The 27,041-nt window shown below is 38.9% G+C and overlaps 1 protein-coding gene and 1 pseudogene across 3 annotated transcripts in view; one reads left to right on the forward strand and one right to left on the reverse strand.

The window, feature by feature from the left end:
- The window catches only part of USP6NL (USP6 N-terminal like), a 189,859-nt gene that overhangs the window by 85,509 nt on the left and 77,309 nt on the right, over window positions 1–27,041 (reverse strand). For 2 of the 3 annotated variants that reach the window (XM_032425552.1, XM_032425550.1), the window contains one exon: window positions 986–1,053. In XM_032425552.1, coding sequence (XP_032281443.1) covers window positions 986–1,053 — 68 coding nt within the window. Of the gene's footprint in view, window positions 1–985; window positions 1,054–4,724; window positions 4,854–27,041 lie in introns of those variants that run through there. The other variant, XM_032425553.1, reaches the window with a different exon arrangement.
- LOC116645694 lies at window positions 12,211–12,319 on the forward strand (annotated as a pseudogene).

Below are 27,041 nucleotides of genomic sequence, written 5' to 3' on the forward strand. Positions count from 1 at the left end.
CCTGTATGGCCTCCCTGGGAGCAGGGCACAGTCCAGATGGCTTTCTATAATTTCATGCTCCTATTATTCTCACAAATAATTAAAAATAACAGATATGAAATTACATGCAACTGAGATAAATATAAAACATGACATTTATAAATCACTGCCTACAACCCATTACAGACCTCAAGGGGTAAAGTAATAATAAGGAGATACGTAAACTGTCAACAACTGTGATATTCTAGGGCATCAAAAACCAGATTCCATAACTAACAAGAGATAAAATGGTAATGGAGAGTATACATAATGTATAAGTTCAAATTTTCAGATCCATGTTAAAATTTTAATAGCATATATAAATTATAAATAAAATGGGTATTTAATTCCATATACTGACATATTCAAATATTTACTGAATACCTAGCATGAGTTAGGAACTATTCCAGATATTTAGGATACAAGAGTAAATCAAACAAAAGAAATCCTTACCCTCAGAGTTTACATTCTAGGAGTGAGAGCAGACAACAAACAAAGTAAGTATAATATGAAGTATGCTGATATAATAAGGGCTATAATGAAAAATAAAGAAGAGAACAGGGATCCAGAGAGCTGGGGAAGGGGGTTATTAAACAGTGTGGTCAGAGAAGATCTCACTAAGACGGCAGCATCTGGGTAAAGATCTGAAAAAGGTGAGGCAATGAGGCATGAGAATATCCAGGATTAAAATGTTCTAGGCAGAAGAAACAGCAATGCAAAGGCCCAGAGGTAGGAGCAAGCCTGGTGTGTTTCAAGAACCACAGAGATTAGAGTGGCTGGAGCAGAGGGAAAGAGGGAGAGAAAATCTGGAGATGAAGTCAGAGAAAAAAAGACAACTTCCATTGTCACATAAAGTAAACAAACTGCTTCTGTAATTTAATTTAAGCTCTCCAAACACCAAATCCATTTCTATTTATATGTTTTTTTTCTAATAAAACTTATTCAAAGGGTAAATATGAATACTTACTCTGTCATACTTAGCAACTATTTCAGCTCGCTCCTGGGCAAGTTTGAGTGCTACATCCTGGTCCGAATCTGTGGAGAGATCAAATTTAGATGAACCATAAAGTTAATTAATTATAAAACTAAGACAAAACAAAAATAAAACAATAAATCGGTATTGCCTAAAAGGACAAACCAGCAAAATCAAATAAAAGGCTGAGTTAAGTATCTGTAACTACAACGTTGAAATATCAATGCATCTACCATTTCAATAATATACATGATATTTAAAAGAAAGCAAATTTGTTAACGTAGCATTAACGTAGGGGAGACGATAAATCTTATCCCTCAAGAATCAATTTTGGATCTAATTTCAGAGAAATAAGTATTAAAGTAGAAACAAACCGAAAGCTCTAAGTTTTCAGGTAAAATCCACCTGGGTGTACGATGAGAAGAACATTCAAGAAGGCTTTTACAAACTGAGGTAATTTGTCCACAAAACAAACCAGTATAAGATATACTTCAGGAGTTAAAAAAAATATTTCTCCTACATGATGAAAAGAATTACTTCTTCATTTGGCCTCTGAGGTCCCCCTCATCAACTGTCCCAACTACTATGATAATCTCCATCTTACAGCACACACATACCCTTCTTTCTTACTACCACCATGTATCTTTGAAAAACACAAATCTGACTACAGCAGTAGAGATCATAACATGAAATAGTATGCATATGATTAGACATCACAAGTACCGTAAAGAAAAACAAAAGACCCGTAACAGGCTATATCAAAGGCACCTCTTATCAGGAAGAAAAAGACAAGCATTCCACTGGAAATCTGGGCAAAGGCCGTGAGCAAGAAATTCACAAGAGTAACAATAGCAGCCAGAAGCATATCTGTGTTCTCAGTAAGTCTCTGGCAGATAGTAAGATATCTGCAGGCAGCAGATACCGTGAAAAGCACTTTACATGCCTTATCACGTTTATTTCTCACAACGACACCCTAAGATAGGTATCATATGAATTCTATCACATGGACCAAAAAATGAAGCCTAGCGATTTTAGTGAACTTGTCTAAGGTCACAAAACTAATAAAGAGCAAAACTGGAATTCAAATCCAGATAGTCTTGACTCTATAGCCAATAATTTTAAGGATTACTTTATAAAAATGATTACTAAAGACACAAGAAAGGACCTCCAGGAAAAGATGCCAGATGGAACATACATTTTATATCCATTCTTCTTGAAACTCACTAATCCCCTCCATCAAAGGCCCAGCAAATGGTGGCTCCTGAGGAGAGGGAAGGGTGGGGCTGAACACAGAATACTGACGAAAGGGGTCAATTCCCTGAGATTGAAAGGATGTGCATGAGTGTGGAAGGGGTTGGGTGCAGGGAAGAAAACCATATCCTCTCCACAGCAGGAGACCAGCAGATACGGCCTGAAACTGTAGAAGCGGAAGGGGCAATCCAGGCATGCCATCTAGCACTATGGAAGAGAACAGAAACGAAGCAGCCCAGGGAGGGGAAGGTGGTTACTTCTGTGGGGTGGGCTGTGAGGAGGGAGGAGTATGGCAGTCAGCTATTTTTCAAAATAAGCTGTACAGACTGCTGAATCTTTAAACCAAGTATAGCTCTGATAAAAATAAAATCTAAATTTAAAAGCCAAGGCATGGGGATAAAAAAAAAAACAAACGTATTAGAAATACAAGCTTTAAAATATCTTTGTACTTATCTTAGACTGACCACAAAATGGATTGATGTTACTCAATGTTGACAATAGCGTGGGGAAATCTGCAGTAGCTTACTCTGAGGGGTGACTTATCAGTGTATAAAAATCTTTGTGGAAAGCAATTTAATAATATGTCTGCAGAATCTTAAAAACGGGCATACCCCAACAATTCTACCTCTAGGGATTTAGGCCAATGAAGTCATCAATATAATAGTAAAAATTGGTAAAAATGGGAATTTGTAAATTTTTAAACATTTATTTGAGGAAAAAGTGTTTATGTCACTGCTTTTCTCAGACTACAAAGTGTCAATATGCTATCCCTTGGGGGAAAAGTGAATAAATAATGGAATGGTTCAATAAAATTAACAAAAATGCAGATTAGTTGTTTAGATTTTCACAATGAACTAATGTAATCAGAAGTCTAGGATAATCAACTCAATTATATATTCATTACCCTACTATTCTAGACTTACAGAACTCTGTCAATACCTTTTCCCTCTTCTGTTGCCCAGCTTCACAACATTACACTCCCACTTCTACAAAGGGGGAAAGCAAATTAATAGAAATTAAACTCGAACTAGGAAAGCTGACTACTTATTAAATTCCACTTCCATTATCAGAACAACTAAGCATGAGTATCTATGGTGATCAAATTCAATGGATGAGTGTGTTCTTTGAATACATTCTGTATCAGACCTTCATTCCTGCTACCCGTCCTAGGAGTCTCAACCCTATTTCTTACTTAACAATGACAAGTTTAAACGTATAAAGGCAAGAACTGGAAACAGTATGGAGTTGAGAAGATGCAAAGTATCCCAAGAAAGCATCACTGTGGTGAACTATAAGATAGAAAGCTTTCCAGAGATCATCTCTATAGTCTAGAGATTTCCAGAAAGGAAAATCTAAGCATTTAATAGAGGCCATACTGGAATTGATTGAAATTCTATCTTAATTTTATGAAAGATCATGTACTTTAGTATGATTAGAGTAGTCCTCCAAATCAAATAAAGTAAGTTCTAAATCTTTAAGTTCCCTTAGAAATTTCTTATCATTGCACTTCCCTGTGGAGAGAAAATTCTGTAATGTTGACAAATGTGTTCTAAAAAAAGCATGAATTTGAAGTCAGACTGATTTTATAAAATATAGCCAAACCTGCTTCTCTGAAGAGACTAAATCTAAATGCCAATTCTTTCCAACAGGGAGTAGTAGAGACATTATTTAGTAATCTACATTGTGAGGCAATCATCTTTAGAGTAAGAAGTAATATCCCTATACAGCATTCACTATAGTTATGTTTTGTTTCACACTGTCTGATCTAGAGTTGAGAAGTGTATTAAGAATTACACTAGAACCCTCCCTTTGGTTTCATTGTGAGTGCTTATTTAGAAATTCCATTCCAAGAACAAAGAGTCTGCCCTAAAACACTGACCACAAAGGGATATCAACAGCTGTCTTGTGTCTGTGCGCAAGTGTGCACAAAGTTCCAGGCACCTATTAAACAGTGACAGTTGTGTTCCTCAGTACTTACATCACATGTCATTATTAAATTTTAAAAATCTCTATTACATTACTCAAGCCAAATTAAATCAAATTATTTTTATTGACTTCACATCTAACGTAACAACGTTTCAAAGTAAAAAAGGCATATTTGAAGCAGTAAAAATCAAAAGACATTAAATACTCAAGTATACAGGAAAACATACCTGAGCACGAATTTATGGAAGATAATGACTGCTATCGCATCTTACGAAGCATTTAAAAAACTGGCAACTATAACATTTTAAGAAGACCTCTAATTCCCTTTAAACACAAGAACTTTTAAGAAGCAAGCATCCTCCTGAATGACATTTTTTAAAAGCAGGCATTGTAGCTTAGTATCATTCAATTAATCCCAAATTGTAATGAACAAGTCAGTCAAAGTTAGTAAATTTCAAATCCACTAAAACAAAACTGACAACACTTTTCCTACTGTACATTCTGACAGATAATTATTATATATAAATCAACTCTTCCAATTTAGGAAGTACTTTACCCTTTGTTAGACAATTGGTCTGGCCTTGGGAATTAACGGCAGCTTCAGTCCTCATAGAGTAAACTTATCTACTCCAAGATTTCATTATTATTTTACAGTTCTCAAGCACACCAGGAGTGTTTGGTGGTGCCTCACACATTCTTGCAACAAACTGAAACAGAAAAGTGGAAGGCAGCTCTACTTTAAACTATTTGTGAAACAAGCACAAGAAAGAAAACGTTTCTAGGGGAGAAGAAAAGACCTTTCTGTGGTTACACGGACTACAGATATTCAAACAAAGATGATGTCTGTTGAGAGTAAAAACATGTCTTTCAGGCTAGATCCCAAGTATGAACCATACCAGCCTACACCCAGCATTCCATCTGACAACAAACAGGAGCTTGAAACAAGCAGCTTTATAACATGCCTTCATCTTGTACTGCAAAATTAGCCACATGCCTACTACTTTTAATAAAATTTGTCATGAAGCAACAAAGACAATTTTTATTGAAAACATTAAACTAAAGCTAAGTAGGAATGTTCTCCTCAAGTACATTTTACGTCTTAACATAATTTTTAATGTGAAAACTCAGCCTCTGTTTCAGACACTAAGTGAATACATGCTAAATTTTGGAAGGTTTTGGAAAGTTTTAACACACCACACATATACAACTGAAACAAATGTTTTGTGAAACAATGTGTATAACTACTGTAGGATGGCACTATGAAATTTTCTATTCCATTCTATTTATTTTTTCTTACTTCCCTTCAATGCTTCCTTCTTTCTTTCAAATGGTCAAGGACCTACAATTTGGAAACCACTTTGCATGTAATAGCCATGTTAGAGGCAAGCTTGTGAACATTAATTACACTTAACTGGACACTAATGCATTAAGTTTACACTCAGCTTAAGCCATCTGTAATATTTAATATAAGCAAAAGATCGCAGAAGCTTAGGGAGAGGGAAAAATTTCAAGTCATACACCAAGGAATGAGAATCAGACTGATACCAAACTTCTTACCAGCTAAAAGATATGAAACTCTGTTTCCAAAGTTCTGAGAAAAAAATTATCATTTACTTAGAATTCTATACCAAGCCCAACTATCAATGAAGCATGAAGAAAAAATAAAAACATTTCTAGACATTATGAGTTGTGCTGAGCTCAAGAATGAACCCCACCCCCACCCCCCCAAGAAGATGTCTACATCCTAATCTCTGGAACCTGTGAATGTTCCTTATATGGCAAAAGGGATTTGCAGACATAATTAAGTAAGGCTCCTGAGATGGGGAGATTATTCTGGATCATGCAGACAGGCCCAACATAATCATAAGGCACCACATAAAAGGGAGACAAGAAGGTGTGACGATAGAAGCAAGAGGTTGCAGTGTTGTGAGAAAGGAAGGGGTCACTAGCCAGAGAAAGCAGGCGGTCTCCAGAAGTTAGAACAGACTAGGGAACGGATTCTCCCCTGATGGCTCCAGAAGGAACCAGCCAGGCTGACACCTTGTCTTTGGCCCAGTGAAACTGACTTCAGACTCTGGCCTCCAGAACTGTAACAGAATAAATCTATGTTGTTTTAAGACACCAAGTTTGTGGTCATTTGTTGTAGCAGTGATAGGAAACCAATACAATGATTCAAAGTTCACTGCCTATGCAATGTTTCTTTTAAAAAGAATTTCAGAATACACTACAGAAAAGCAAGACAACAACAGAAAGAATGGACAGAGACTGTCTCCTTTTTCAAACTTTAGTCAGGCCCCTCCAAACCCTCTTCCTGACGAGGCCTCATCCTGTCTCCAGCCTGCCTAGCCTAGCTATAGCAGGAGTCCCCCCACATCCTGATAGCTGGTCACCCTGGCATGCCTTTACCCAGAATCCTGTTCAGTCAGTGTAGCAAGGACCCCGGTACCCTTGATGTCACCTCTACCTGCTGAATCCTTTACTCTGCCTGTATTACCCCTACTTGTCCTTACCGTTTGGAGGGGAGCCCGATCTCTCTCCCCTATTGCTGACCGTCTTGACCCTAACTGCAATCGTCCTGAACAAAGTCTTCTTTGTTGTTTTAACAAGTGCCAGAATAATATTTTCTTTAACAGAATCAAAAAGAGGGTCAGACACAGGACCCATGAAATCTCAGGAGGCTAAAATTAGACATTTCTAGATGCCAACTGTGTAGCTGCCTAGAGAGCAGCCAGCCTAAATTAGAATAGGGAATACAAGGTGTCTTCAGGAAGAAAGTGGGTATTATTAGTGATACGGTAAAAGCTTATACATGAAAGATTCCAAAAAGAGGGTGAAAGGACTGTTAGAAATCTTAGAACAAGCAAGCAGAAAGTGCTAAAAGTCACAGTCAAATATAAAGAAATGTACAAAAGGCATTTGTACATTTGAACTGGACTGGCAAATAGGAGAAATGAATTCATGTGACCTCGACACTTTCAACAGTAGGATTTTACTTCTTTCCTATGTACATCATAATATTTGAGATTGAAGTAAATGATACTGACATTATTATGATTATATGATACTGACATTATTCTGATTACATAAGAATTTTATGAACTTTTAATCTTCACAAGCAACTGCAGACAAAGTGTCCAAAACCAAACTCTGATCTGCACACACAGACCCCACTCCAAACCTAACCCGCCTTCCTAAAAGCAGCTACTGTGACCTATGACAAACATGCTCTGCACTATACAGGAACCTGCATGTACCCACGTGCGTGCACACAGATGTCAATTTCCCTTTTCTAGTCAAAAACTAGAATCGTTCTATAAATAATTCTACACCTTACTCTTTTTCATTTAACAGTACATCTTGGAGATTGTGCATATCAACACCTATAGATCTACCCAGTGGTGTGCCAATAAGGGCTTAGCAACCGATTCTTAGAGGGAAGAAGTAAGGGCTCAGCAACCTGGTTTGTGGCATCTCCCAACTTCCAGAATGCCACTACCCCCACTGGGGTGGCTAATTAGCAAGCTACAGCACACTGTCACGGAACACAGAGTTCAGCTGGCTCAAATACTTCAACAGATCTACCTCAACCTTTCCACAGCTATAAAGCTTCCTAATGCGTTAATGTAATCTATTCGACCAGTCTTCTCTAAGGAATGTGAACTAGGATAAAATGAGAGGCCATTTTTAATGGGAGTTAAAGATGAAACATCATGAGGTAAAGAGCTTACGAGGCAGTGGTGACCAAAGGCGAGCAGAAAAACAGAGGAAGCAGAAACTACCAGGAAGCTGAGAAAAAGCAACTGTTGCAGAGAGGAAAACAGTACCTGATGTGCAGAGCAAAGCGAGTCACCATCGCAGAGACAGTTCAGTCTAAAAAAAGAGACAGAAGGACCTCTCCCTGAAGCTGCTTCATGCTTCAGTTCCCAGTGGCTTTCACTTCCTGCTCAATACAAAGAATGCTCTTTTTTCTTGAAATAATTTGAATAAGTTATTCTTGTCCATGATCTGAGTTCCTTCATTCCACCACATCTTTCAACCAAAAGAGGCCCTCTGCACCAAGGGTGCCTACGCAATGGTTTCAGTTATTTGTGATCACTTTCTTAGCATGCCGTGAACTAAGACATATCAAAAATATGGTAAAATCTTTCACGGTAAAATGTTAATAGGCACCATTGCTAAATTTTGTCATGCTCTAGATCCAAGGCTGGAAGGAATACTCGAAGGAGGAATAAGCAGAGTTAAGCACATTAACACTAAAACATAACTAAAAACAAAATAAAGGAAGATGCACTCACTAGTCACAAGAGAACCTGAAATACCACTTATTATAACTGGTCATTCTGTGTAAGATTACATTAAGTGCGGGCACCTACAAGTTCCAAATACCCGCCCTCCCCCCACGGAGAAAGCTTATTCTGAAACAGCATGCCAGGATCCCGTGGGATACCGACCACCTGCTGGTCCTGTGAGAACTAACCCAGTGTCTCCTCATGTCCCTTCTACTCCCTCCACTGGGAGGTCATCTGTAATGCAACATTACTTTGCACTCCGGCCAGGTCCCACTTCCATCTCTCATAACTTACTCAATTCCATATTAAACAATGTCTTATCAAAAACTGTACAACCTCCAAAACCTTCTTCTCTCCTTCTTCCTCCCTCCACTAGAGTTCAGAATCTTAGAAAAGTCATTGGTTTCCTTCTCTCTTTCTCATGTTCACTGGGAATAAGACAACAAAAGATTTGTGTCATAGCTGCAATTATAAAACTACTATAAATAATCGTGATCAAGGAAGGGACAGCCAAAGGCTAGAAGCTAAATACATGAAAGAATCAATGCCATAACCCAAAGTCTTCAGAAATGCCCAGATTTGCTCTCAAAACAGCCACACAAGTATCCATACAATAGCTTCATATTTCTCTGGTTTAATATGCATTGTCTGATACCATAAAACACATTCAAAATAAATAAGCTTAAATACTCTTCAACTTTAGCTTTTACTTTATCAGTGTAAATGATTTTTATCTTTCCACTCAAAATACTTCTATTATAGCATTACCAGCACGGTATCAATATTTTCTACTATATCATGCTTTAAATGAATAGTTTTTAAATTTTTCGTTAAATTTGCAGAACACATTTCTTCAAATTCTTATATAGAAGCCCAACTGCCCAGCAAGGCAGGTAGGTGAGGTTGAGGAGAGAGGGAGCAAAGTTCTCCCGGCTTGATCTCCCTCTTTCCTCCACAGTGATCCAGGGGACCCGTACAGACCTATAGTGCTATACAGGCCAAAGCAAGGGGTACCCATTGGCCTTCTTTTGTGAGTACCTTTGTAAAGCTACTGCTCAAATGACGTCTCTTCCAATCAGTTTCCCAACTGCCATCTCAAGCTCCCTTTCACAGTTTCCCCCACAATCCTTAAGGTCTGGGTCTTCCTTATACAAATAAAAAGATCAACATTTTATAACTGATAGGTTGGCTGTTTGTTTTTATTTTGTTTGTAAGCATATACTTTAAGACCCTTCAGAACAGGACACAGCTCTAATATTTCAAACAAAGAGCACCCGGTATCAGCGAGGTATTTAATATTTCCATAACTAAAAAGATACTTAAAATTATAGTCTTAATAATGCCTGGGTAGGCTCCTATTACTTGCTTCCTACTTTCTAGAAAGATGAGAAACAAAATAACTTTTAAAGTCCTAAAAACAATTACTGACAAAGATTTGTTGTAATTGAGAAGATCATTTTTTTCTCAAATTCAATCATGAATTACAGCCTGCTTCTAGTGGACCCACCTTACCAATGCCCATTGGCATAAGGGAGAACTGGCCTGCTTCTTTTGTTCTAGCGTACTTCCAAACTGGTACCCATAGTACCGTATTGAATATACTTATTGGCATGTCTATTTAACTGTAAGCTCCATGAACAAAAGACAGTTATCTCATTCATCTTGGTATTGCTAGTATCTATCACAGTGCCTAACACAGGGCAGATGCTCACCAAATATTTCTTAAAAAGATAAAAATAACTCCTCAAAATTAATTACTATTGTGAACTATTCAACCAGCTACACACTTAATATATCAATTCATTTTTAACAATTAGATTTTTACTTTATTTAATTAGTTGGCAGTTAGCAGGCCAGGGGAGGAGCTGAAGGGGAGGGAGAGGGAGAGAGAGAATCTCTTAAGCAGGCTCCATGCTGACTGCAGAGCCTGACAGCAGCAGAACTCGATCCCATAACCCTGATCATGACCTGAGCCAAAACCAAGAGTCGCATGTTCAACTGATTAACCCAGGTGCCCCAACAATTAGATTTTAAACTATTATCCAGATATAGTTTCACTGCAAAAATATACCTTTACTAAAGATTATCAGCTTTGTTTTTTTATTCTATTTCAAGGTAGCATTAAAAATTTTATTAAGACTGTAAAATTCAGATATGAGAAGTCACAATTTATTTCTAATTAACACTTCTGTTTACTTACAAGTCCTTCATATCCATTAAGGAAGAAGGAAAGAAGGAAAGGAAGGAAGGGGACAGATCGATCTATCAACAGATAGAGAGACAGACAGATAAAGGAGGAGCCTCTTGAAAGGTGAAGAAAACCAGAGACTTGTGTGTGTTTGTGTTCCAGTCTACTCCTCTACTCACATCTTCCTTGATCTAGCTCCCCAATCTACTCACAGAACATCACAGTCTCACTTTCTTGACAGGAAGGTCCTGTTCACTTGGCTGAGTGTGCTACCATCATGCTTCAAGTCCATGTGGAGACACTTCAGGTAAAGGAACACTCCAGAACTCTCCCCCCACTCTTCCCTCACTCCTCTTATGGGGGCAGGACTTTTGAGGTTGGCTTGGTTGAGCTCCTTGCTCTCTCTCTCATCACTCTGGGTGCATGCCCTCTGGTCTACTCTCCATGCATGAAGGCACCTGTCCTGAGGGGAGGCCTGCAGTTGCTCGGCTATGCTAGTCACCCAGTGGGTAGGTCTAAGTCAAGATGGGCTAATAAGCCCTTTTCACTTCAGATCTAATGTCATGTCCTCAGATCAGCCAATAGAAGAGACATTTTGATCTCCATCTGTCAGTCTCTTGTGTCTTACTTCTCAAAGAGAAGAAATAGTATCACTGTTGGTTCCCCAGAACTCCCCAAATCAGACTAGAAACTCCCACGCTTATGTGTAAGGTGATTCAGAGAAAAAGGATACGGAGTGATGTAACAATATTTAAATACCATTACTACTGATGAGAAGCATAATTACTAGCTGTTGAATATGAGTGCAACTCCCACATTTGGGGGCAGGGTTGAATGACAAAATTGCCAACAACAGATACTTAGCACCAAGACAAGCTATGAGTCATTTTACTCACTTAGATCCGCCTACAGTTGCTGGCAAACTCAGGATTATACCTTAGCTGCTTTTCCAGCAGTATGATTGTTTTAGAAGATGACACAAGACTCATTGGTAACAACTCCCTGTTTGTGGATACTTTACAACCTGTCTAGTCAGAGTTTACTACATGCCAGACACTGTGTTGAGCATTTACTACATATAACCTCATATAATCCTCACACAACCTACTCTGATAGTTGTATGTCTATCCCCAGTTTACATATGGGGAGCCTGAGGTGTGGAGAGGTTAAGTCATTCTGGTCCTGGGGAAGTAAGTGGCAGAACAGGACTTAAAAGTCAAGACTATCTGACTTCAAAGCCCTATTTCTAACCACCAAGCTATTTTGCTGAATTACAAATGGATGATCTTTTTTATATTTCTTCTCACCTCTGCTAGTCCTTACATTTTTTTTCTTAGAAACAAAATATCTATGATTCTTATGGATTCTTCACAGTTGCTTTCTACTTTCCAGTAGCCTTCTAAACTTACCACACTGAATTGTTACTATTTGTGCAAAATAGATTCCAATGATGCAGAGAGTTCAAGAACCACTTAAATGAAATATTCTTTGTGATCCTAGGCAACCATACCTCCTATAAGTTGTATGTTTTAGGATAATAATAGGAAATGTTCAAGAAACATGCAGTGCTCACTTCAGCAGCACACATACTGAAAAATTGGAATGATACAGAGAGGACTAGCATGGCCCCTGCACAAGGATGACACGCAAATTCATGAACCATTCCAAAAACACACAAAAAAGACAAAAAACAGCAAAAATATGTGACCGACTAATCACCATATGGATACTAAAGTTAACTCTGCTAAAATACTTTATGCATTTAGTAGATACTAACTCAAATGCCCTCATAATTAATTTCTATGATTATGGAAAGAATTCTGTTGAATCTATTTCATTTACTTGAGTTTCACAACTCTTTCAGCTCATTCAGAACTTTATGCATGTACAGTTATATTCACTACAAGTTCGTGTTGAATTCAGCCCATTGGGTACTAACGAGTAATGACACAATTACAGCAGATTCTTATAGACCACATATAAGACCAAGGGGATAGAAGAGAATTCATAGAATGCCCACCTTAATAGTACATAACTAATTCCACAGATAATTTGGCAAACCCTGTTCTCAATCCGATGGTAACTTTTCCACTCCTTAAATCAAAAAAGATATGCAAATAACAAACTGTGCCTAAAATGGCATACAAAAACAAGAACTCAGTATCACTTAGAACAACAGAGTAGCACACAGAAAGAATTGCATTAATACATTTTTTTAAAGAAAGTATGACAATGCAAGTATTATTTAGTCCCTGAATGGCCCTTAGATTCAAATCAGAATATAAGGCCATCGAGGAGTACCTGGGTGGCTCAGTTAGTTAAGCAGCCAACTCCTGATCTCAGCTCAGGTCTTGATCTCAGGTTTGTGAGTTCAAGCCTTGCACTGGGCTCCACGCTGGGCATGGACACTACTCAAAAAAAATAATAATAATAAGGCCATCAAATGCCAGCAACTTGGGAAATAATAAATATTAAGTGTTCATATCACACTGAAGCTGTCATTCATTCAAATAATTTTTTTTAAAAAGTGCCCTAAGCTCCAAGCACGGCACCACATAATTCTCATAACATAGAGTTGCATTCACCACCTCCCCTAACAAAACCTATGAACATCATATATGCATATCTCACATACGTATGTGTATTTAATATAACACTTAACATGACTTTTTTAAAGATTTTATTTATTTGACACACAGAGAGAGAGAGAGAGAGCACAAGCGGGGGGAGCGGCAGGCAGAGGGAGAGGGAGAAGCAGGCCCCCCACTGAGCAGGGAGCCTGATGCGGGGCTCGATCCCAGGATCCTGGGATCATGACCTGAGCCGAAGGCAGATGCTTAACCGACTTAGCCACCCAGGCGCCCCATTCTTTACATTGTTACTGTTATTATACCAATAATTTTGTGTTGGGGTGCCTTGTATAAGTGAGATTTATTTTATATATTAAACATCAAAAGTGGTATACACATATGAAAGTCACTGATGAGGAGACTAGATAAAATAAACATCAACCAAGAGTCTGGCTCATAATAACAGCTAGCATTTCTTCTGCACAATCTAAACATCTTATGTATGTTATTTCGTGTAATGACCTCACATCCAAACTATGAGGTAGGTGTCATTATTGTTCATTTCACAGACAAGAAAATTGTTAGGTTAATTAACTAGCAAGATCTCACAGCTTTGAAGTTATAGAAGTGGCATTGGGACTAAGGTAATAAGGCCCCAGAGTGCTCTTAATCACTCCACGTAATCTTTGGATAAATGAAATGGCAAGCAAATGAACAAAGGTTTGTCAAGAGAATCTGTCAAAAGGGATCCTCAAAGTAGCATTAAATCAGGGCAAGAAGCCAAGGAAATGCCCTCCAGTCAATAAGAAGCCAAGGAGGTGGTTTTGAAGAGAAAACTGGCCAGAAGATGTAGCAAAAATGAAGGCTGCTCAGGAAGGAATAAGAATGTGCTTATTAAAAGCTCATGTTATTGAGCTTTTATTACTCAGCAGGCACTGTGCTAGGTACATACAATATCTCACTGAATGTTCAAACAGCCCTATTATCATTTATATTTTACAGATGAGAAAATGAAACTTAAGAGGTCAAGCAACTTGTCCAAGCTATGTTAAGGGTCAAAGCCTCAATACAAACCCATTATCTGGAAGGCTACAAAGCCTGTCCTCTTGCCCATTATGCCACAAAAGTGAAGACAGAAAGAGAATATGTCTGCATATCTGTAAATTAATAAGGTATACGCTACCAAGGAACTAATGCACCATAACCAGGAAGTGGGTTAGCTGAGTCAGTGTGCTCAAACCTACATGTGTGCTGGTTGTGTTTCCACAACTGAATATCCTCCTCCAATAAAAAGAAAAATCTTCCTAGATCTGAAAATGACTTCCCAAAATTACTTATTCCTGTGCACTTTCAGATACCCAAGGTCTCAAAATTTCCTTCCACTGATACCAGAAAGCTGCCATGGAGTTTTACGCACATAAAATACATTTTCCTAGGGGCGCCTGGGTGGCTCAGTTGGTTAAGCGACTGCCTTCGGCTCAGGTCATGATCCTGGAGTCCCGGGATCGAGTCCCACATCGGGCTCCCTGCTCAGCAGGGAGTCTGCTTCTCCCTCTGACCCTGCCCCTTCTCATGCTCTATCTCATTCTCTCTCTCAAATAAATAAATAAAATCTTTAAAAAAAAAAACAAAACATTTTCCTAGTCTGTGGTCATTACAAACAAGTAAGCAAAATTTTCCAAATGTTAAACTGGAGCAGCTCAAATTGATAGAATTAAATCTATTTTTTTTTTTTTAAATGCTTTACCATCTGCCAATCACCAGACCCCAGGCAGGGAGCAGGGAAACATGGGCTCCCTGTCAATGGGTTTTTAGTTGTCTTTGATTTATACCCTCTATTCAATATAACCCAGTCCTATATTTATTTTTTTTAAACCCTTTTGACTACATCTTTTTTCCCCCTAAGTACAACACATAGGTTCTTCAGTATAAAGATTCATTAATTCTAAATTATATCAAACTTTAAAAAACAACATTTCCAACACACCTACTACTGGCAATTACGGAGTATATAAATATTGTACAAAACATTCCAGTTCTCATCATTGGCATTTGAAAAATTTTAATGTTTCATCAGTTTCAACACTCCTAAAGGTCATCACATGTAACAATTGGCAATCTTCCTTAGGCATGAATCTGAATCATGGACTGTGTACAAAAGCGGGTCACCTGGCAGACGAGTGAGCCTACATGCCTAGCTAGTGCCTATCAAAGTAGCTTTGTTTCTCTCTACTCATTTCACAAACACCAAATCCCATGGTGGGAGTGAAATAAAACCAAAGCAAAACACAAAATTTAGGGGTGCCTGGGTGGCTCAGTCGTTAAACGTCTGCCTTCGGCTCAGGTCATGATCCCAGGGTCCTGGGATCAAGCCCGGCATCGGGTTCCCTGCTCCGCGGGAAGCCTGCTTCTCCAACTCTCCCACTCCCCCTGCTTGTTTTCCCTCTCTCACTGTCTCTCTGTCAAATAAATAAAATCTTAAAAACAACAACAACAACAAAAAAAAAAAAACCATGCAAAATTTAGTGGCCTCAAAAACAAAGCAGGTAATATTTTGGAAGTATTTCTGATTTGCTATGGTAACACAACATAAACCCTCTAGATGTGATCTACAGAGGTCTTAAATGATACATTTCTTTCTTTTTTTTTTTTTTTTTAAGATTTTATTTATTTATTTGAAAGAGCGAGAGAGCACAAGCAGGGGGAACAGCAGAGGGAGAGGGAGAAGCAGGCTCCCCGCCAAGCAGGGAGTCCGATGCGGGGCTCGATCCCAGGACCCTGGGATCATGACCTGAGCCGAAGGCAGACGCTTAACCATCTGAGCCACCCAGGCGCCCTTAAATGATACATTTCTCCAGAACTATGCCGTATGAAGACTAAAGTTACTTCAATACCAAACAATAAAACAATAAATTATCAACTACCATGGAAAACAAACAAAAAAACCCACAAAAAGAAAAATACAAGAATATGCTCAGTTGCATGTGACTCCTGCTCTCGGGGTTGTTAAGTTTGAGCCCCAGGTTGGGAGTAGAGATTACTTAAAAGTAAAATCTTAAAAAAAAAAAAAAGACAAGAATGACATGCACCATAATGCTAACAAACATTTTAACCTCTGAGAGGAGGAACTACAGATTTTATTTTATTCTTACATTATGTATTTTTTCCTCTGTGGTCATTAATAAGCACATATTACTTTTATTATAAATTATATTTTAATATAAAGACAGATCACATTAATACCGTAAGTCAGCAAATTAAAAAACATTTTTTCCCAAACACATTTTAAGCTCTTTAAATAAAATAGTATGCTGCCTGAAAAACAAACCTGCTCCCCAGTTCTCTTATGAGGTTTTAGATGGAAATCTATAAAACATTTTTTGAAGAAAGTTATCTACAGTCATCAAAATAATTCTCCCCTATCTCTATGGACACCTAAAATTCCACTTGGAATACCAAGTAGTAAGTCATGTAAGTGAATGAAGATCAGATTAAGAATATAAAGATCAGCTTTCCCCTGGAAAAATGAGATGGATTAAGTTTTCTGATATTCACTAAATCGAAAATTACTGCCGCTGCACCTGGCTACTGTGAAAATAAATATGGATAAAATGTAGTTCTTCATAAAGATCACAATCTCTTGAGGGGATCAGACACATAAAGAATCACTGTAAATAATGTGACATATTCCCCCTCGTAGAGGTCTTTTTAAAAATGCTACAGAGAAGTTAACAGGAAAAAAGCAAAAACCAAAAAAGACTTTCCCTACAAGGCAACATCTGAGCCAGGCTTTAGGAGATGGTAGAAACTTAACCATGTGGACAAGGACAGAAAGCCATGATGTGTTAGTAAAGAGGCAGGATCCATAGAAGAAAAAGGGCAAGGTTCAGAATAGTGCATGTAACACCCTGTCAGGGGTTAGGGATGCACATAAATACACAGGTTCATCTATTTCAACAGCACGCATCTCAACAGTCATGTCCACCGCTGGGGTGAAAAAAAAAAAAAAAAAAAAAAAAGGCAGGTCTCCTAACTTTTATCATTTCTCCTTTCATGATAACCCACCCTCTACAACTGGAGCAGAAGGCAATCCCCTGGGGCAAAAGTTAAGTGCATGCAGGAAAAGAACAAAAGGAGACAATTCAGGGGTTAAAATTAGTTTGAGGCCATAAAGAAAGCAAAATAAACATAGTAAAAATTTAATAACTCTGGTTCTGATACTACTAACATATCATCATTACTTGGGTATTCATTCATTACAACCTGAATCATTCAGAATTAAATGACTAAGATAATGGCAAATGAAAACCTTTTTTAATGATGCAAATTCTGCTCAAAAAGCCAATTTTAAAAACAAATCTAAGCACATCCAAATACATATCCCTTCAATATTATGCCTATATAATCCACCACATACATTATTTTCCCAGAATTGAATATAAGATACTTGAGAAAAATAGCAGCGGTAGAACGTAGATTTCCAAAGAAAACAGCACCATTATACTCAGGATTTTTTAAAAGACAATCATCTTAGATGCAACTGACCCATGAAAGAATAGCAAAGGGCTGCCACTGGGCTCCAGATGACATCCTGTCTGGATATCCTGAAAATTCCAACTTAGGCTTCTTTACTGTTAAGCTACATATCTCATCCCCATCCCAATGTCTCACTCTCAATTACTTGGCCAAAAACTTATATACAGGTTCGGTCAGACTCTAAATGAACTTTTTATATACAGCAGGTAGAGTAAAACTCAAAGACATGATTAAGTAGGGGGAAAAAGTCTCTTTGAGAATGCTGTACCTGATGAGTTATACCAATTTCCACAGGAAATACCACCATACTCCAAGGAGATTGATTATAAAAACACATTTTACATAAAAGACCTGCCATCCTTCTCATTGAGGAAAACACTTCTTAGAAAGCACTGTCTCCTTCCTACTCATTGAGTATACCATCTGAAGTTACAGAATACATTTATAACAGCCACCCCAATTCCTCTTTTACGAGAAAATAAGCGTGACCAACTTCACAATCCATCAAAAAAGACTGGAAATAACATAAATGTCCATCAATTCAGCTATTAAAAATCATGATGCAAAATTACATAATGATTTGGATTCATTTCCAAAATAACCTGGAAATAGGGAAAAAAGGGGGGGCAAGTTTCCGAATAGTGCATATAATACCCTGTTAGGGGTTAGAGATGCACATAAATACACAAAATTAACAGTGGTTGTCCTGGGGAGATTAACACTAGGTAAGTGAATGGATATTTATTTTCCAATGGATAACCTTTAGTACATCTTGAGTTGTTTACCAGGTACACATACCACCTTATCAAAATATAAAAAAATATATTAACAATTGTAAAGATAATTAATGTTAAGAGAAAAGTCCCTCCTCGGGAGAAGGTTAAGGTTTCATGCTACTCCAGCATAGCTCCCTCTGCACAAGCGAATGTTCCCTTCTCTACCACAACCTTCTTCTAGCCTGTAGGGACCTGAAACAAGAGGAGGGTCAAGTACAGGCCACTTCAGCTTTTATAATAGAATGCCTTCATCTTACAGTTTTCCTTACTGTTCCAAAGGAAGGAAAGGAAGAATGTAAATTCAAAGAGATAAAAACTATGTCAAGTGTGTAACCATTTCCTTCCCTTAACGACAAGAAAACCAATTAGTACTTTCTCCTCTAGCAGGCCAGCCAGGCAGAGGGGCTGTGATGGTGCAGAAAGAGGAAAAGTAAGAATCTATATCCCACCTTCTCGATATATGAATAGAAAACCAGGCCCAGGGAAACATGTTTTTATCCAACACAATGATTGTGCAACAGCCAATATTTTACTGAGAACGGCAAAAAATTAAATAAAGGATAATACAAATGCTGAAGTCATTAAGTTTTAGGCTATCATGGGCTAGTTCAAACATCTTAAAAATAAATATACAAGCCTGGGGGCCTCTGGCTGCCTCAGTAAGTACAGCATGCGACTTTTGATCTCGGGGTTGTAAGTTTGAGCCCCATGTTAGGCATAGAGCTTACTTAAAAAAAAAGGACAAGCCAAATAACAAAATTTACAGGAAAATATGCCTCAGCAAATCACACTACAACTTTCCTAACCAATTCACTTACTTACTCAATGGGATTTTTATTGCTGACAAATGTAGGTTGTTTTCGAAATGGATGTCTCCTAGAACTTTCATTTATAGTGTTCTTGAAATGCCTTTAAAGCCCTTTAGAGGGTATTTTTTTTCCCTTAAACTTTTTTTTCATATAATACTGATCTTGTCAAATGCATTTTGCCTACAGCAGTTCTTTTCAAGAACATAACTTTAATAAACTAGCTAACAAATGGATTACGTTACTATAATTGTGAATGGTAAGTTACTTTAACTGATCATTTTTAATACAGCCAATCTAATGAGTTCCTTGGCTTAATTTCACAAACTCAATGTGGACAAAGGCTCTTTGCAAGTACTGAGGAACACAGATTATTAAGACACCCTATCTGCCCTCAAGATGTTTACAACCTTATAAATGAATAAAAGAATCATTACCGTAAGAGATGTGTTCCCCACAGGACCTTACCAAAAAGGAGAGAAAGACAAAAGTAACAATCTTTCTTAAAGCACATCACACAATCTACAGGGGACAACTATATTACTGCACCATGCAAACTGTTTCTAACACAACTAGAAAACCACAGAGCATCTAACGAATTAATTATTAGAGGTGATTATCTAAAGATAGAACAGAATTTTAGTGAGATCATTTTTGTTTATTTCAACACTATAAATGAGAGCCAATTTGGACTTTTCTTCTAGGAGATGCCTTTAGTTTGACTTATATCCCTCTAGAAATCTAATGACAGATCTAGAAATCAGAAGCTCAAATTGCTTGGCAAGTAGAATGGAATGCCAACACAAACCAAAGTTAATTGCCTACTTCCTTTTAAATGCTATCAAGCACCATAAATCTTTTGGAAAGTATGGTTATCTTTTTTTAATTTTATTATGTTATGTTAGTCACCATACAATACATCATTAGTTTTTGATGTAGTGATCCACGATCCATTGTTTTCATATAACACCCAGGGCTCCATGCAGTACGTGCCCTCCTTACTACCCATCACCGGGCTAACCAATCCCCCCTCCCTCCTCCCCTCTAAAACCCTGTTTGTTTCTCAGGTCCATAGTCTCTCATGGTTCATCTCTCTGTCCAATTCCACCCCCCCTCCATTTTTCCCTTCCTTCTCCTAATGTCCTCCATGTTATTCCTTATGTTCCACAAATAAGTGAAACCATATGATAATTGACTTTCTCTGCTTCACTTATTTCACTTAGCCTAATCTCCTCCAGTCCCATCCATGTTGATGTAAAAGTTGGGTATTCATCTTTTCTGATGGCTGAGTAATATTCCATTGTATATATGGACCACATCTTCTTTATCCATTCATCTGTTGAAGGGCATCTCGGCTCTTTCCACAGTTTGGCTATTGTGGACATTGCTGCTATGAACATTGGGGTGCATATGGCCCTTCTTTTCACTACATCTGTGTCTTTGGGGTAAATACCCAGTAGTGCAATTGCTGGGTCATAGGGTAGCTCTATTTTTAAATTTTTGAGGAACCTCCACACTGTTTTCCAAAGTGGCTGTACCAACTTGCATTCCCACCAACAGTCTAAGAGGGTTCCCCTTTCTCCACAACCTCTCCAACATTTGTTGTTTCTTTCCCTGTCCATTTTTGCCATTCTAACTGGTGTAAGGTGGTATCTCAGTATGGTTTTGATTTGGATTTCCCTGATGGCTAATGATGATGAACATTTTTTCATGTGTCTGTTAGCCATTTGTATGTCTTCTTCAGAGAAGTGTCTTTTCATATCTTCTGCCCACTTTTTGACTTGATTATTTGTTTTTGGGTGTTGAGTTTGGGAAGTTCTTTATAGATCTTGGATACCAGCCCTTTATCTGTAGTGTCATTTGCAAATATCTTCTCTCATTCTGTGGGTTGCCTCTTTGTTTTGTTGACTGTTTCCTTTGCTGTGCAGAAGCTTTTTATCTTGATGAAGTCCCAAAGTTCATTTTTGCTTTTGTTTCACTAGCTTTTGGAGATGTATCTTGAAAGAAGTTGCTGTGGCCAATGTCAAAGAGGTTACTGCCTATGTTCTCCTCTAGGATTTTGATGGATTCCTGTCTCATATTGAGGTCTTTCATCCACTTTGAGTTTATCTTTGTGAATGGTGTTAGAGAATGGTCGAGTTTCATTCTTCTGAATGTGGCTGTCCAATTTTCCCAGCACCATTGATTGAAGAGACTGGCTTTTTTCCATTGCATGTTTTTTCCTGCTTTGTCAAAGATTATTTGACCATCGAGTTGAGGGTCCATATCTGGGTTCTCTATTCTGTTCCATTGGTCTGTATGTCTTCTTTTGTGCCAGTACCATGCTGTCTTGGTGATCACAGCTTTGTAATATAGCTTGAAATCAGGCAACGTGATGCCGCCAGCTTTGTTTTTCTTTTTCAACATTTCCTTGGCGATTTGGGGTCTTTTCTGATTCCATACAAATTTTAGGATTGTTTGTTCCAGCACTTTGAAAAATGTCATTGGAATTTTGATCGGGATGGCACTGAAGGTATAGATTGCTCTGGGTAGCATAGACATTTTAACAATGTTTATTCTTCCGATCCATGAGCATGGAATCTTTTTCCACCTTTTTGTGTCTTCTTCAATTTCTTTCATGAGTGTTTTGTAGTTCCTAGAATATAGATCCTTTACCTCTTTGGTTAGGTTTATTCCGAGGTATCTTATGGTTTTTGGTGCTATTGTAAATGGAATCGTTTCTCTAGTTTCTCTTTCCACAGTTGTGTTGTTAGTGTATAAGAAAGCAACTGATTTCTGTGCATTGATTTTGTATCCTGCCACATTACTGAATTGCTGGATGAGTTCTAGTAATTTGGGGGTGGAGTCTTTTGGGTTTTCCACATAAAGTATCATGTCGTCTGCGAAAAGAGAGAGTTTGACTTCTTCTTTGCCAATTTGAATACGTTTTATTTCTTTTTGTTGTCTGATTGCTGTTGCTAGGACTTCTAGTACTATGTTGAACAACAGTGGTGAGAGTGGGCACCCTTGACGTGTTCCTGATCTTAAGGGAAAGGCTCTCAGCTTTTCCCCATTGAGGATGATATTCGCTGTGGGTTTTTCATAGATGGATTTTATGAACTTGAGGAATGTTCCCTCTATCCCTATACTCTGGAGAGTTTTAATCAGGAAAAGGATGTTGTATTTTGTCAAATGCTTTTTCTGCATCAATTGAGAGGACCATATCGTTCTTCTTCCTCCTCTTATTAATGTGTTCTATCACATAGATTGATTTGCGAATGTTGAACCACCCTTGCATCCTGGGGATAAATCCCACTTGGTCGTGGTAGATGATCCTTTTAATGTACTGTTGGATCCTATTAGCTAGGATTTTGTTGAGGATTTTGGAATCCATATTCATCAGGGATATCGGTCTGAAATTCTCCTTTTTGATGGGGTCTTTGCCTCGTTTGGGGATTAAGGTAATGCTGGCCTTACAGAATGAGTTTGGAAGTTTTCCTTCTGTTTCTATTTTTTGAAACAGCTTCAGTAGAATAGGTATTATTTCTTCTTTGAATGTTTGGTAGAATTCCCCAGGGAATCCATCAGGCCCTGGACTCTTGTTTTTGGGGAGGTTTTTGATCACTGCTTCAATCTCATTACTGGTTATTGGCCTATTCAGGTTGTCAATTTCTTCCTGTTTCAGTCTTGGCAGCTTATAGGTTTCCAGGAAGGCCTCCATTTCATCCAGATTGCTCAGTTTACTGGCATATAGTGGTTGATAATAATTTCTAATAATTGTTTCTATTTCCTTGGTGTTAGTTGTGATCTCTCCCCTTTCATTCATAATTTTATTAATTTGGGTCCTTTCTCTTTTCTTTTGGATAAGTCTGGCCAGTGGTTTATCGATCTTATTAATTCTTTCAAAGAACCAACTTCTAGTTTCATTGATCTGATCTACTGTGTTTCTGGTTTCTAATTCATTGATTTGAGCTCTAATTTTAATTATTTCTCTTCTAATGCGTGGCTTAGGTGTCGTTTGTTGCTTTTTCTCTAGTTCTTTAAGGTGTAGAGTTAGTTGGTGAATTCGGGATTTTTCTATTTTTTTGAGTGAGGCTTGGATGGCTATGTATTTCCCCCTTAGGACCACCTTTGCAGTATCCCATAGGTTTTGGACCTATGTGTTTTCGTTCTCATTGATTTCCATGAATTGTTTAAGTGATTCTTTGATTTCCTGGTTGACCCAAACATTCTTGAGCAGAGTGGTCTTTAGCTTCCAAGTGTTTGAATTTCTGCCAAATTGTTTCTTGTGATGGAGTTCCAGTTTTAGAGCATTGTGGTCTGAGAATATGCAGGGAATAATCTCAATCTTTTGGTATCGGTTGAGACCTGCTTTGTGACCCAGTATGTGGTCTATTCTGGAGAAAGTTCCATGTGCGCTCGAGAAGAATGAGTATTCTGTTGTTTTAGGATGGAATGTTCTGTAAATATCTATGAGGTCCATCTGGTCCAATGTATCATTCAAAGCTCTTGTTTCCTTGTTGATTTTCTGCTTAGATGATCTGTCCATTGCTGAGAGTGGAGTATTGAGGTCTCCTACAATTAACGTATTGTTATCAATATGACTCTTTATTTTGGTTAACAGTTGGCTTATGTATATGGCTGCTCCCATGTTGGGGCATAGATATTTACAATTGTTAGATCTTCTTGTTGGATAGACCCTTTAAGAATGATATAGTGTCCTTCTGTGTCTCTTATTACAGACTTTAGTTTAAAATCTAATTTGTCTGATATAAGAATTGCTACCCCAGCTTTCTTTTGAGGTCCGCTGGCATGGAAGATAGATCTCCATCCCTTCACTTTCAGTCTGGATGTATCTTCAGGTTCAAAATGAGTCTCTTGTAGGCAGCATATGGATGGGTCCGGTCTTTTTATCCAATCTGCAACCCTGTGCCGTTTTATGGGAGCGTTTAGGCCATTCACGTTGAGAGTGATTATTGAAAGATATGAATTAATTGTCATCATGTTGCCTGTGAAGACGTTGTTTTTATAGATTGTCCCTGTAAATTTCTGTTCTATATCACTCTTGGGGTCTTTCTCCTTTTATAGAACCCCTCTTAATATTTCTTGCAGGGCCGGCTTAGTGGTCACATATTCTTTCAGCTTCTGCCGGTCGTGGAAGCTCTGCATCTCTCCATTCATTCTAAATGAAAGCCTTGCCAGATAAAGTATTCTTAGCTGCATATTCTTCTCATTTAGTACCCTGAATATGTCTTGCCAGGCCTTTCTGGCTTGCCAGGTCTCTGTGGATAGGTCTGACGTTATTCTGGTGTTCCTCCTCTGTACGTAAGGAATCTCTTCCCCCTAACTGCCCTTAAGATGGTTTCCTTGGTTCTAAGATTTGCAAGTTTTACTATTACATGCTGGGGTGTTGGCCTGTTTTCCTTGTTCTTAGGAGGGATCTTCTCTGCCTCTAGGACACGAATGTTTGTTTCATTCCCCAGATTAGGGAAGTTCTCAGCTACGATTTGCTCAAATACATCTTCTAGTCCTCTCTCTCTCCCCACTCCCTCCGGGATTCCAATTATTCTGACATTGGAACGCTTCATGGTGTCACTTATTTCTCTGATTCTATTTTCATGGATTCTGAGTTGTTTTTCCCTGGCCTCCTCTTTTCCCTTTTTATCTATTATATTGTCTTCCAGGTCGCTTATTCTCTCTTCTGTCTCAGTTACCCTAGCTGTTAGATTATCTAGATTGGATTGGATCTCATTGATAGCATTTTTAAGTTCTGCCAACTCACCTTTTATTTCTGCCCTTAGAGACTCTATGTTGCCATTAATTGATTTCTCCATTCTAGCCATTGTCTTCACAACTGCTACCCTGAATTCCATCTCCGACATCTTGGTTATATCTGCATCCATTTGTAAATCTGCAGCATAAGTCATAATCTCTGAGTCTTTTCTGTTTTGGGGGCTCCTCCTCCTAGTCATTCTGTTGATGGGTGTTTGAGGGAATGTATAGAGTCCAAATTATTGACCAGAACCCAAGCAAGATGCACCTGTTTTCTTGGGACCTTAGGGTTGCTGGCCTCTTGTTTTCCCACCCTGTCTTCAGCGGGAGGGGCCTGCCGCGCTGTTACTCAGGCAACCCTGTTTGGGCGGAGTTGCCCTGCCCCCCTGTGGCGGGGGATGGGCTCAGTGGGAATCAGTCTTTGGGGCTTTTGTTCTCTGGCGCCTTTCCCTGGCGGCTTTCCGCATCTCTTCCGCGAGTCAGAGCAGAAGAGACCATTTCCAACCCTCTGCCTCAGAGCAGAGAGACCGCAGTCTGTTCTTCAGTGAGCCCTCCAGGCCACACTGTCTCCATTTCTGTCCGTGCTGCTATAAACTGCAGCGTCCTGGGTTGTGCGCCCCTCCGCAGTGCTCCCAGTCCTGCCCCCAGGTCGGGGCACGTCTCTGCCCTCTGTGCTTCTAAAACCAGGAGCCGCTCCCAGTTCGCGCAGGCAACTCCACCACTCCAAGTTTCCACCCTGGGGGCTGCAGTTCACCGGCACGACCCCGGCGCTCCAGGTTGGGGTTTCCGTCCGGGGGGCTGCAGTTCGCATGCGCGCGACCCCGCCGCTCTTGGTTTCCACCCCGGGGGCTACCCTAAAGTCCTTTCCCCAACGCTACCGGTCTGCGAGTCTGTGCCCGTCCACAGCGCGCAAGGCTGTCACTCACCGGCGGTGTAGGATCCCCACGGCCAGGCACCCTCCCGCTGCCGTTTATCCTCTGATACCTGCCCGCAGAATCATGGCTCTCCGCTTCATACCTCAAAACCAACCGCCTGCAATATTCTGTTTGTAGAGATCCAGATCTTCTTACATCTCAGGCTGGTTTCGTGGGTGCTCAGAGTGGTCGGGTAGATATCCAGCTCAATTCCGGGGACCAGCTGAAATAGGGTCCCCTACTCCTCTGCCATCTTTCCCCCCCCCCATGGTTATCTTTATTTACAACATGCTTTAGAAAGTATTTTCCTACTGAATTTTGCCTGGAATGTGTGTATATATGTAAACATACGTAAAACAAAGCTTTCCCCAAAATCTGTAATAATAGTTTCACAAGAGTCTGATGGATTCATTTAACAAATTAAAATGAAATTAATATTCTTACACAAATTAATATAAAATGAGTCCATAGACCAGTAATTTCACTCCATTTCTTATTTTGTTTTTGTTCAATTCAACAGAATTCTTAATAACTGCCCTACCACTTATTATTGATGTAAACTTGGGCAAGTTACAAATGCATGAGATCAGTCTCTTCACCTGTAAAAAAGAAATAATGACAGTAAGAGGACTAGTTTACATTAAATAAATATCTGCTACGTGTCAGATACTATTTTAAGCATATCATGTTCTTTTTTTTTTTTTAAGATTTTATTTATTCATTTGACAGAGACAGATACAGCAAGAGAGGGAACACAAGCAAAGGGAGTGGGAGAGGGAGAAGCAGGCTTCCCGCAGAGCGAGGAGCCCGATGTGGGGCTCGATCCCAGGACCGTCCTGGGATCACGACCTGAGACGAAGGCAGACGCTTAACGACTGAGCCACCCAGGCGCCCCTAAGCATATCATGTTCTAAGCATATATTCTCAAGCATGTGATCATAAACTCAACCAACCCTATGGTGTAGACACCATATAGAGAGAATAATTTATCACCAACTCCAGATAAGGAAAGAGAGGCTCATGTTTCCAAAGGTCTCATGGCA

This window comes from Phoca vitulina, unplaced genomic scaffold (genome assembly GCF_004348235.1).
Source record: "Phoca vitulina isolate PV1807 unplaced genomic scaffold, GSC_HSeal_1.0 scaffold33, whole genome shotgun sequence".
Classification (NCBI taxonomy): domain Eukaryota; kingdom Metazoa; phylum Chordata; class Mammalia; order Carnivora; family Phocidae; genus Phoca; species Phoca vitulina.